The following is a 12,634-nucleotide window of genomic DNA, read 5'->3' on the forward strand; positions in this document are numbered from 1 at the left end:
CCTATCAGGAGAGTTGGGGAGAGGTTATTCTGGCAGGAACGAAAGACAGAAGCTATGTTGGCATAAGAAATACAGCTTGAGGGAACTGGCAACTGGAATGTTTGTCACTCTGGCCTAAAAATATCTTCTAAACCTTGGGTTTTTAAAGCCCGTGTTTAACTTGGCAGCCTATCATCAGCTGTTTGTCGGGACAGAAAGAATTCGAGCTCCAGAAATTATCTTCCAGCCGTCCCTCATAGGGGAGGAGCAGGCTGGGGTAGCAGAGACCCTTCAGTACATCCTGGACAGGTGAGACTGAACCTTCTTTTCCTTTGATTTTTCCAGAACCATTTCCTCAGATTTCGCACTGAGTAGTAGATGAGATGGTCGGGCATTTGAAAATCTGCCTCATGCCCTCCTTTTTATTGACTTGCTGTGCTCGGATGGTATTCTTTATCTCTCCCCAGCCCCGGCACATCACAGAGGCTTTGTAATTCTTTTCTAAAAATGTAAATGCTCAGTTGATTTGAGGAGCTTTAAGAAATTCTTTGACGTTTAAGCAGCATAACAATATATGTGCATTGGCTTTCATATAAACCTTGACATTATTGAAGACTGGTGATTTTTAAGTACCCTAAAAATGTGCAGAGCTTATAAAAGTTTTTTTCCTCCTTGCAGACATTTTATTTAAGAGTTTGCACTTCCATAAAATGCTCCTCCCCCATCCCATTTATACAGGCATTTTCCTGCAGTGTGAATTGTCCTAATTCAAGCCGGACAAGTGGAGAACATGATTTGTAGTTTTCTGGCTGCTGTTGGTTGAAACAGGATGAAAACTGGCACCTAGCAAGGAAGAAAAGCTACTGCGGCCACTGTGTAGGAGTGGCTTTGAGCTTTGACTTAATGGGAAAGTGCTCAAACATGTGTAAGATAAAGCTGTTATTTAAGAAAAAAAGAAAAAAGGAAAAAAAAAAACGCAGGTGGAAAGGTGGGCCAGCAGAAGGGAGGCAGGACTTTTTGGGGTGATAGAAATGTTCTGTTTCTTGATTGTGGTGATGGTTACTGGGGGGTATACATTTGTCAGACTTCATCAAAATGTTTGGAAATCAGTCCTCCATAAAGTCAGTTTTTCAAAAAGGTGTGTTAAAAGACACAAAATTTCTAATCTTACTAAGGAAATGAATTCTGTAAAGTCATAAGTGAAAAATGGAAGGGTTTTTTTTTTTTTTTAATTTATTTTAGAGGGTAGGGAGGGGCAGAGGGAGAGGGAGAGAGAATCTCATGGAGCCCAGCGTGGGGCTTGGTCTTACAACCCTGAGATCGTGACCTGAGTTGAAATCAAGAGTTGGTTACTTAACCGACTGAGCCACCCAGGTGTCCCTGGAAGTTTTTTTAAAAACACTCTTTGTGCAGATGTTTTCTGTTTTGTGCCAAGACCTTACATTTCTACATCAGCATTCTCCTTTGATCCTACGTTGGTAGGACTATGCCAAAAGGAACCTTCTCTCTCCTAGGTACTCAAAGGACGTTCAGGACCTGCTGGTTCAGAATGTTTTCCTCACCGGTGGAAACATGATGTACCCTGGGATGAAAGGTAGAATCGAGAAGGAACTGTTGGAGATGAGGCCCTTCCAGTCTGCTTTTAAGGTACTGCTTATTCACGTAACCAGCTCTGTTGTGTAAGATCATTAAGTATTTGTTTTCTGATTGCAAAAGTCATAAATACGGCATAGAGGAGGGCAATTACTTTCTAGTTCCATCATCCAGAAATATCCACTGTTAACATTTTTGGGGCTTTTCTTCTGGTCTTTGATATGTGTTGAATTTTTGAAGCAGAATGGAAATCATGTTTTATGTATTTCTCTGGGTTTTTTTTTTTTTTTAACTGGAAAAAGACATGAATAATAAAATTCAGGGAATACAAGGAGTACACACTGAGAGTTGTCATTCTCTTTACCCGCCCCTCATTCTAAGGGCAAAGCTTCGCTTGCACAGCTTCTCTGTACATGAGTGTAACCTGCCTTGTAACCTGCATTTCTTCCTATGTCATTCTTCCAGCATACTTTTTTTTCTTCCGTATGGTGTGGATGCCCCATAGTGTATCTACTGAATCCTTTTGATCTCTAAGAAACATGGTCTCAGCCCCTATCAAGGACCAGGCACCTCGCAGATGCCAAGATGTCCTAGACACAACCCCTAGCTGCAAAGAACTTGCTACCTGAGGGGCAGCAGCTGATTAAATAGGCTGTGATAGCCCAGAATGTGATGGACGTCCAGGTATGGGCACCTGTCCGTGTTGGAATTTAGGGAGGGCTTCGTGGAAGTGAGTCTTCCTAAGATGAGGTTGTGTGTGCCATCTAGGCATTGTGGAGTGGGGTGGGATGGAGGGAGCATTCCAGAGAGGGATTAGCATGAGCAAAGGCTCAGGGTTCAGAAGCCTGCTGAGGGAGTGAGCTGCAGTTGAGTGTGGCTGGAGCATGGGGTCGCTATAGAGGAGTGGAGGGGGGTGCAGTAGAGAGGTCAGTAGGCCCTGCACGTCCTGATGAGAGGTTGACCTTGGTCCCCTGTGCTGCATGATGTATTACACACTCAAGGCATGGTCTCTGGGCTCAGGTCCTTATTCTGTCACCACCGTTACTGAATCTTGCCAAGCCTTCGTTTTGCCAGTGGTACAAATGGGTTATCAGAACTCCTGTTACCAGGATTCACTAGTACAATGAAGTGCTCAGCATAGGGCCTGCACAAAATGAACACTTAGACATTAGCTGTTGTATGGGGGGAGGGGTCCCTAGGACTGCCCCAGGTTCCATGATTTGCTAGGAGGACTCACAGGAATCGTATATATATACATATATATATATGATATAATCACATATCATACTCACATATAATCATCCTCATGGCTACAGTTTGAAAGGAAATAAAGCAAAATCAGTACAGAGAAGAGGTGCATGGGGTGACGTCCAGGGGAAAGCAGGTATGAGCTCCCAGAATCCTCACCCAGTGGAGTCACACAGGACACGTTTAATTCTCCCAGCAGTGAGCTGTGACAACACATGAAATGTCACTAACCAGGGAAGCTCGTTAGAGACTCAGTGCCCAGGGTTTTTATTGGGAGCCTATCATGTAGGCACCCCCTGCCTGGCACTTACCCAAATTCCAGACTCCCAGAAGGAAGCAGGTGTTCAGCATAAACTACATTATTTGTTCAAACGTCAGGAACAGTGACTACTCTTACCAGTCAGTGGTGGAGGCCCGCCAGAAGTCCAAGTTCGCCGGTGCCAGCCAAGGATAGCCTTGTAAGTAGTCAGGCCTGCGGGTTAACTCTTTTCTGCACGTTTGTTGTTACTGTTAGGCCCACTGGACCGTGAGGGAGTCTAAGCAGGGGAATCGTTTCATTCAGTTTGAATATTAGGAAGCTATTTTTGACTGTTGTGGAAAATGGGGTATCAGGAGAGATACCGGAAGCAGGAGGCCAGTTAGGAGGCAGCTCAGAGGCTTTAGGATTGAGTCCTCCTACCAGTTTGCTGTATCTCCTGTGATCTGACCTTGAATTACTCCAGCATCACCTCTCATCACTCCCCCTTCCACCCTGTACTTTGTTCCCCAGTATGCCATGTTTTCTTGCCTCAGGGTGTTTGCACCTGCTGGTTCCCTTTGGAATACCCTTTTATGCCATCGGTATTAGTGGGCACTGTGTGGAGGATAGGTGATGTCCGTTAGGCCTTACATAACATCAGCATTTAAGGGCCTTTGGAGGGTGGAGGTGCCCATGAAGGAGGCTAAGAGAGGTGGTGGGAGAGGCAGGAGGAACACTCGACGGGGGGTGACGGTACAGAAGGAGAGCACAGGTATGCGCTGGCGGGCTTCACTTGTAATGACATAACTAGCACGTCGTATTACCACATGTTCAAGATATATTTCTTGATCATCGCAAAAGCCTTTCCCGTGAATTACTTTGTGAATATTAGCTGTAGAGATGCTGCCAGATTGCTCTTCCCAGCTCTCTTTTAGCTGGTTCACCCTCGTGGGGCACAGCCTCAGCTTCCGTCCCTTCCACCTTCACTTCTCTTTTTCAGCTGCGGATGTGGTAAGTGTGTGTCAGGCCAGAATTAACTCCTGATACTCAGCACTTAGGTTATGTATTCAGTGGCTCAAACGTGAACGATTTAAGACCCTGAGATGTGTACATGTACGTACTTTCTTTAAGTTTCTGTTGGCTTCTTGTTTAAATAGCAAAACATTTTAATACTCAATTATAATAGTGTTTTAAAAGTGAAATGAAGAATAAACTCAATATAAGCTCAAAAAAACCCCAGCAAAACATTTTAAACATTACTAAAATCTCAGACAATTTAAACAAGCCAAAATGAGGATAGAAAAAAACCAAAACACTTGTGGTTCAGCCACTGTGAGTTATATATATACTTTTGATTCATTTTCTTCTCTTGTATTTGATTTTAATAAACTAAAAAAAAAGAAAGATTGTTGATGGCTTGTTTTGTGACCTGTTTTGTTTGTTTTTTTTTACTTTTCAATTATTGTCTTTCTATGCCAGTAGGTATATGTCCAAGGCTTCTTTCTATGACTGTATAGTGTTCCATGGTTGTAGTCCATGTATCTTACTGCTTTTTCAGTGCTAATGATGCCAGCTACCACTTATTAACTATTTAGTCTGTGCCAGGAGTATCCCACTGCCCTACACTCATTCTGCCTGGCTCCCCCCAGAGCTTGAGGGCTCTTGTTATCCTAATTTATTGACAGTCCCTTCTTATAAGTCCCTCCCACATCAGCCCAGTCAGTCTCCTGACTTTTGTGTTTCTCTGTTTCTTCCTCTTCATCTCCGCATGCTGAGTCCACTTTATGTCGCCTGCCTGTTCAGAAAGTTCTGAAACCACCACTCCAACCTGGAGCTCCTGTGGTTGGGGGAGGGAGGTAGGAGGGAGGTGGGCAAGCAGGTGGCGACTCTGGGAAACAGGAAGCCTGGTTTGAGCTACAGAGGATGTTCCCTGCTCTGATCAGGTCAGCTGAGTTGAGGGGCTCCCCCGGGGCTGCTGACCACGGCCTTGCTCCGATAATAAGCAATGGAAACAGCACTGGCAACGTCCTGGACAACACCCCAGCCCCTTCTCTGTGCTCTCTGCTCCTGAGGCTCATTGGTCACCATAGCGAGACCCACCTCGTATCAGCCCCTGCTTCTCGAGAAGCCTCTCACAGAGTGGGCATCAGGATGGGAAGGCCTTTCCTCCAAGTGGAGTGCCCGCTCCGCTTCCTCTCTCCATTTGGCAGCTTGTGGTCGACAGCATTGGAACAGGAAGGGGGCAGCTGGGCCCTCTCTGGCCCATAGCGGCAGGTGGGTGTTCATGAAAGAGCCCGCAACCGTTGATTCTGTGAGGTCGAGTCTGGTGTGTTCTGCATTCTGTGTGCTCTCTTGGAGAGTCTGCAGCATCTCAGCTCAGCTGTATCTGGAGGGTGCAGACAGTTATGCACCAGGGCCCTCCCACGTGTGTATTTCTGGGGATACCACGTAGGGAGGGGGCTGCGGCTGGGTCTGCTGAACGCTCGCTCCTCGAGCCCTGAGGGGGAGACGGCCCTCTACTGAGTGCTCTTTGTGTTTCAGGTTCAGCTTGCTTCCAACCCTGTGCTGGATGCCTGGTATGGTGCTCGGGACTGGGCCTTGGACCACCTGGACGATGATGAAGTCTGGATCACCAGGAAAGAGTATGAAGAGAAGGGAGGAGAGTACCTCAAGGAGCACTGTGCATCCAACATCTACGTCCCCATCCGCCTGCCCAAGCAGGCCTCACGCTTCTCAGATGCTCAGGCCCCCACCAGAGGCTCGGGGGCCAGCGGAGGCAGTGCTGGTGAGCAGGCCTAGGGGGCGCCCTCTGGGACCCGGGACCGCGGTGGCCAGTGTGACGGACAGATGCTGTGCTAGCTGGGTGCGACCTGAGCCTGCTGCGGCGCTGGGCTTCAGGGTGGATTTCTCCTGGGGAGAACAGTTAAGGCACACTGGAAATTACCCTTCTGAACTGCATTCACTTGAGGGCTCCTGCAATGAAGAGACTTTAAGTGCCTTTCTGGTCTTTGCTGAACCAAGGACAAGCTGTGGCATCAGCTTCCCGCAGCAGTAAATGAAGGTGGAGTGGAGGACGGGGATGTACAAAACGTAAAAAGTTTATTTCTTCATTTAAAAAATCCTTTAAAAAAATCCTTCAAAATTTATATTGTCCGTGTAGATATTTTTCTGACTTTATTCAGAAATTGTGTGAATGCCCAGTAGGTGGAGGCCTTTCACATGTGTATAAAGAAAAGGTATAGTGTACTTTATACATGCTTTATACGTGTGTATAAAGTAAAGATAACAAAAGTAGTCACCCACGAGATCTCAGGAGCTGGAAATGTTTTCCTCCTATTATTTCCTCTTAAAATAAGTAAAAAGGGCCCAAAGAGGGGAACCAAACTGCACGGAGTTTCTCCATCAGGGACCTGCTTTGTGCCCACTTCTCAATGGGCAGAAATGAGGCCTTAGCCTAATTTTTATTCATACTTTCTATGCTGGAAACTTTTGTACTGTATGAGGCCTTCCTGCAGATTTTTCTTTCTATGCCCACAAGTTTGTTGGCTGCTTAACTTTCTCGACCTTTCAGAAGAAAGAGAGTCTGGAAAAGGTGAATCCTGTAGCCGCCATAAACTTACATTCCCTTGTACCCTTGCAGCTTCATCTTCAATGGACAGATGTCCCCTCTCTTTTGTAGAGATAGCTCGTTGTGAACTTTTATAGAGATTGCTCGGTGTGAACTTTAACTTTGCAACATCTCTGGTAATTGAGCCCAGAGGCCCCTGAGACGCTAGTGTCCTGTCACCGAATCTATCCACTTAAATCCCAGGGAGCCTCTAGCCCATCCCTCTCATGAGGCCGCCTCAGAACCCGTTGGCTCGTGCAGCTTACCAGGGGCGATCGCCTGGATCCGCAGCCCTCGGGGCTCAGGAACTCAAGATCTGGAGCAGACAGCCGTGGTGGTGGAGACAGAAGAAGACTTGGGCCGACCCAGGGCCTCCCAGAGCCCGAGGACTGAGGAGATGGTGATAGGCATGAGCTGTGAAGAAAGGATAGTTGCCAAGAAGGTGAGGGAGGTTTTCATATCCTATACCTGGGAAGAAGGACGCCAACTGCTAGTAGGCCTGGGGGTCTCTCTCCCATAGTCAGTGGTTTCAACAGCCTGAGCGACAGTGGTGAGCTCAGCACGGCCACGGAGGCTGAGCCCTGCTGGGGAGGCCCCAGGTGGGCAGGTAAACCCAGACGTAGTTACGTAGCTGGGCCTGCTCAGGGTTTCCGTAGACTGGAACAGAGGAGATGTAGGGCTGGGCAGGCCGAGGGGCTGAGCCTTGGGCTCTCTAGTTTCATCACTCGCCCCTCACGTTAAGCCTGCCGTGACCTTCCACAGCCGCCTTAGGGGTTATGGTGGCTCTCCCTCAGGGAGGCTGCTCCTCCCTCCCTTGCACAGACCCCCTGCAGAGCACTTACCACGTGCCTTGGGCTTTGTCTCTCCCCCAGGATGGTCTCTAAACTAAAGTGTTCCCAAGAGTAGGAAGTGTTCCATTCAGTGTGGAGTATCCGCAGCGGATTTTTAATGGACGCCTAGATCTGTGACCAGAGAATATTTGAGGGTAGTCTGTCCACTCTGTTGAGAGGAACAGATCAAGAGTCCACACTGAGGACTTCCTCTCAGCCATACTGAGGCATCTGATGGTCCCCTCTGACCCCACCATGGTTTTTTCCTGGAGAGGTGGGCATGACTGCAGCTGAATGTTCTAGGGGCGGCTGTGAAGAAACAGACTCCTATAAACCAGCTTAGGGCTCTTGTGCTCTTGTGGCAGGAGGAGATAGCCTGGGGAAGGGACTGTCCTGGGTCTCTAGGACCCCCCAGCTCTGGATTTGAGTTAGGGCAGCTCTCAAGGTTGGGTGACCACAAAGAGTGATGGGGGCCCCCCCGTCTCTGGGTACCCCGGCTGCTGCCTGCTTACGCTGCCGCTGCCTCCTTGTGGCATCTCTGGAAATAAGCAGTTTTGTCAAAGGACCCAACAAAGAAGGTAAAAAGAAAGTGAAGCAAGAGTGCAGTAAGTTTTCAAAGATGTGCAGATGAGGCTAACCCAAGAAATGGAGAAACCAGGTTCATATAAATATAATACGCAAAGATCATTTTATGCCTACCTAAGGGACTAAGTGAATAAACTGACATCTATGATTATAATAAGAACTTTGCCATTAAGTCGTTCCAAGAAAATTAGAAAATGCTAGGATGCGAGAGGATTCAAAAGCTGTAGGCAGAGATTCTGGCTGTGTACGAAGTACATTCTCGTTTCCTCCCAGGCCCATGGCTGCACTACATTTCCCAGCCTCCTGTGCAGTTGTTCTCATGGCCGTCTGAGTTCTGGTTGGTGGAATATGGGCAGAAGGACACCCATCATTTCCAGGGCTGGCTTTCTAAACCTCTCTTTCCTCCTTTCCCGATCACTGGCTGAATGGGGCGCCATCTAAGGCTCATGAGGAGTGCAGAGCCACGAAGTGGAGGGAACCAGGTCCCTAAGTGACTGCCTGGAACAGAGGCTCTGTAAATTCCTCCCCCTGTGAGGAAGTAAACTCTCACTGTGTTAAGCTGCAGAGCTCTTAGGCCTTATCTGTTATAGCAACTAGCATTTTTCCAACAAAAATTTTAGGTTGCAAATAAAAATGTCATTAACTCCGTATTAAACAGGGATTTGTTGGGAAAAATAAAAAATAGTATGAAATAAGGAGAATAGCATGATAGTTATTCCTTCATTTAGGAAATGGGAATGATCATTTCTTTTACCCTGTAGGAGGATTAAATGAGATAATGAATGGAATCACCTAAGGATTTGCACCAACCTAGCAGACTTCTGATTTAAAAGAGCCCCTGCCCCCAACCTGCTACAAAGTTAGACAATAACTAAACAAAAAGTTGTAATGATGGGGCGCCTGGGTGGCTCAGTTGGTTAAGCAACTGCCTTCGGCTCAGGTCATGATCCTGGAGTCCCAGGATCGAGTCCCGCCTCGGGCTCCCTGCTGAGCAGGGAGTCTGCTGCTCCCTCTGACCCTCCCCCCTCTCATGCTCTCTCTCTCTCGTTCTACCTCTCAAATAAAAAAAAAAAAAAAAAAGTTGTAATGCTGAACCTGACAGAGAACATCATAGCTGTCATAGAAAATCATAGAAATCAGAAATGAATACAAAAAAAATCAAGGCCGGAGTGGTAACCACAAGTAGGCACTGAGGCAGACCGAGATGAGCCCTAGGGGTGGACGGGGACTGCTAAGCCCCGGGAAGTCCCTCAGGTAGACTGACCTGCCCCTTGCTTTCCCTTTCTTTTCCCTTCTTTCCATGATGTCCTCTCCTTTATTCTCCCTGTTTTGCTTATGTCTGTGAGCAGCCACCAAGACCCAAGCACTCTTCCTTCTGCCCCTTGCCCATCAGGGCTCCTTTTCCTTTCCTAGGCCCAGGGAGCCCTGTGGAATCGTTATTCCAGGGGCTTAGGAGGCATTTCCTATAGCACACATTTTCACTGACCAAAATCATCATGAGGTCAAGAGGAGTCTGTGCTATAGGGAAATTCGAGGTGATACAGTGGGTTGAATTGTGTTCCCCCAAAATGACATGTCCATGTCGTAACCCAGTGACTACTTATTTGGAAATAGGCTCTTTGCAGATGGAATTAAGGACCTGGACGTGAGATCAGCCTGGATTTAGGGTGGGCCCTCAAGCCAGTGACTGATGTCCTTATAAAAGAAATGACACCGGGAAGAAGGCCATGTGAAGACAGAGGCAGAGACTGGAGGAAGGCAGCCACAAGCCAGAAACACCAGGAGCCACCAGGAGCCACCAGAAGCTGGAAGAGGCCAGGAAGGATTCTCCCCTAGAGCCGTCATAGGGAATATGGCCTGATGACACCTTGATTTGGTATCCAGAACTGTGAGGGAATAAATTTCTCTTGCGTTAGGTACCATGTTTGTGGTCATTTGTTACAGACACTGATGTCAAGGTTAAAGCTGGGAAGGTATCTGGGTATGGGTGGGAAGCTTTTAAGCCATAAAGAAGCAGATAACTTGCCCACAAGATGGAGGAGTCCTAGCAATAGCAGGACCTAGATAACAAAGGCCTATCCCCAGATAAGGAGTAGAGAGGAGGGGTTTGGAAAGTGCGCAGGACCAGAGCTGAGGGTACTGGAGAGGCGCCCCTTCTGGGGATGAGGGAGGCCCCCAGGCTGTCTGAGGTGGTATAGGGGGAAGCGTGGAAGGGGCTGGCACCTGGAGACTTATTACAGCAACAGAGGATCAGAGGAAGCTTGACACGCAAAGGTGCCAAATACTGGAGAATCTGCCTTGCTGCAGCTCCAGGAGGGGGCGCCCCTGAGAGACTTGGAGACCCACCGGACCTCTCTCCCTGCCCTGTTCCTCACCCATATCCTCCTGCTAATAGTTGCTCAGGTAAATCTAACATGCCCAAATATGAACATTAATAAACCAGCACCCTAATGGGGATACTGCAAGAAAAAAACAAAACCAGAAAATTCAAAGTGAAACTTATGAGCAGAAAACACGGGAAAAAAAGCCAGAAGGAAATTGTAATGCAGCATTCCAACAGGAATTAAAATAATTAGACAAGCAAATGCAGCTGTGAGGACATCACAAAACAAATGAGAAGTTTTAAGTAGAAAGGACCAAGCGGATGTGAAATGGAAACTGACGGGACCCAGGAAAGAAACTGAACGTAAAAGAAAAATCTCGGAAACCTAAATCCAAGATGCACAAAGGGGAGAGAGATTCGACTGGAAAGAAACAAAGGAAAAACCAAATGAAAATGAGAGAAAGTTACAGATAAGGAAAAGAGGCAAAGGAAATCTAATCAAGTTGAATGTAGTTGAAGAAAATTCACGTACAATGTAAGAATGTTGTCACATATAACTCCATTTTTCACTTTGGGGATTTGCTCTTGGTATCATGTGCTTTACTATTACTTATAAACCCCATAACGCATTTTTAATTTTTTTCAAATTTACTCAGTAGTCTTTTGGAGAAATCTAAAAAGATGGTCTTTTACCTGCACATTGACTCTTTCCGGTCAAGAATGCGGGGGTAGGAGGACGTTTTCTTGGCTTTAGGACTTGCACATTCTTCTCGGGAGTGCTAACAGGATGGGGGGGGGGGCGGGGGAGAGGCTTTCCTCTGGCTGGTGCCTAGCAAAACAGCCTTTTGGAAACCTCCCAGAGGAAATGCAATGGGATTCTCCCTGCAGCCATTCTTCAACCTGGACAACAAGAATTGTCTGGAAGGCGAATTCACCTGCTTGGCTCTTTCCCTCCTGTGTCACATTTTGATGACCACCGGGCAGGGAGTGGACTGTATCGGATCTTGCCCACCCTTTCCCGGCCTGGGCAACCATCTGGGGATTGCCTGGGAATCAAGTTGATGGACATTCCTCAGTCTAGACAAACTTCTGGGAACTCTTTAACTTTAGTTGTGGGAGGAGGAGTTGGCCTGCTGATCATTCCCCAGCTTGGGACACCGGCGGTACTTTGGACTGGGTTTCATCTAAGTATTGTTAAATCTAGAAGGCTTTATAATTGGGCCAGCCATATCCATGCCCTGGTCACTATTCACAGTAAAGGACATTACAAAAGTATCAACTAAGGACGTCCTTTTGTTGATAGTGATTCTGTCAGCCTTTGTCATTGGCATGCCTTCAGCCATTGTGAGGAGGTACACTCGATGGCTCAGTACACAAATAAGAATCTGAATAAAACTGACCAGAATATGTACAAAGCCCCGCAAGGAAGAGGAAGAGCTTCTGCTTGACAGCTTTTCCCACATTCTGGGTCTGACAATAGGGAAGCTCTTATAAGATTATTGAGGTCCGCTGGGAAATTTGGGGACCTGCCAACTACACCCAGTGAATCCTGGCATCCCCTCTGTGTGTGCCGAGCCGTGGGTTCTGGAAACAGGATGAGCAAACAGACCCTTTGGTGCCTCAAAGTTGTGCCCCAACTTTGAGGGTGCACCAAAGAAGACATGAAAGCAAAACATCCCACAGTTTCTTCTCTGAATTTGGAGCCAGTTTTGGAGAAGGACCAAGTCAAAAGAGCTTCCAGAGGAGCCTGCTTGGGTAAAGAAGATAAGAGCAGGGCAGGTGGCTGGGGAAGGTGAGGTGCCTCGGCCTTGGCTCCTTGTGAGCTCCGGGAGCAGAATCGGAAAAGTTCTCAGTGCTCTTTTCCTTTCCACATTCTGAGTTGGCGTTCCCAGGCCTTCTCTTTCCACTCGCTGCTGTCTAATGGGATTCCGGAGCTTGGCCTTGAGCATTGGAGAGCCTCCTTATTGACAACTTCTAGTGAAGAGAATCTCAGAAAGAAAAGAAAGAGGTGTTCCCTCTTCACCTGAAAGTTTGGAAAAGCAGACACTCTCCTGAGAACAGCAGAAAGCCATTTCCAAGAGCCTATTCAGAGAAAATGTGGGCCTCTCCTCAGGCTCTGGTTTTGGCTGCAAATGTGATTTGTAACAGAGGACTCTTTAAAGTCGTCTGGGTTTCAGAGAAATGTAATCATATGCTGAAAAAAAAAAGTCTTTAAAAAAGGTGGCATCTTT

At 47.2% G+C, this 12,634-nt stretch overlaps 1 protein-coding gene across 6 annotated transcripts in view; it reads left to right on the top strand.

The window, feature by feature from the left end:
* Positions 1 to 11,186, top strand: part of ACTR5 (actin related protein 5) — a 31,730-nt gene extending 20,544 nt beyond the window's left edge. For 3 of the 6 annotated variants that reach the window (XM_027621831.1, XM_027621834.1, XM_027621835.1), the window contains 3 exons: positions 149 to 288; positions 1,494 to 1,626; positions 5,600 to 6,202. In XM_027621831.1, coding sequence (XP_027477632.1) covers positions 149 to 288; positions 1,494 to 1,626; positions 5,600 to 5,857 — 531 coding nt within the window. In that variant the 3' untranslated portion in view covers positions 5,858 to 6,202. The other 3 variants (XR_003524626.1, XM_027621833.2, XR_003524627.1) reach the window with 3 other exon arrangements.
* The last annotated feature ends 1,448 nt before the right edge of the window (positions 11,187 to 12,634 follow it).

Source organism: Zalophus californianus, chromosome 8 (assembly GCF_009762305.2).
Source record: "Zalophus californianus isolate mZalCal1 chromosome 8, mZalCal1.pri.v2, whole genome shotgun sequence".
NCBI classification, from domain to species: domain Eukaryota; kingdom Metazoa; phylum Chordata; class Mammalia; order Carnivora; family Otariidae; genus Zalophus; species Zalophus californianus.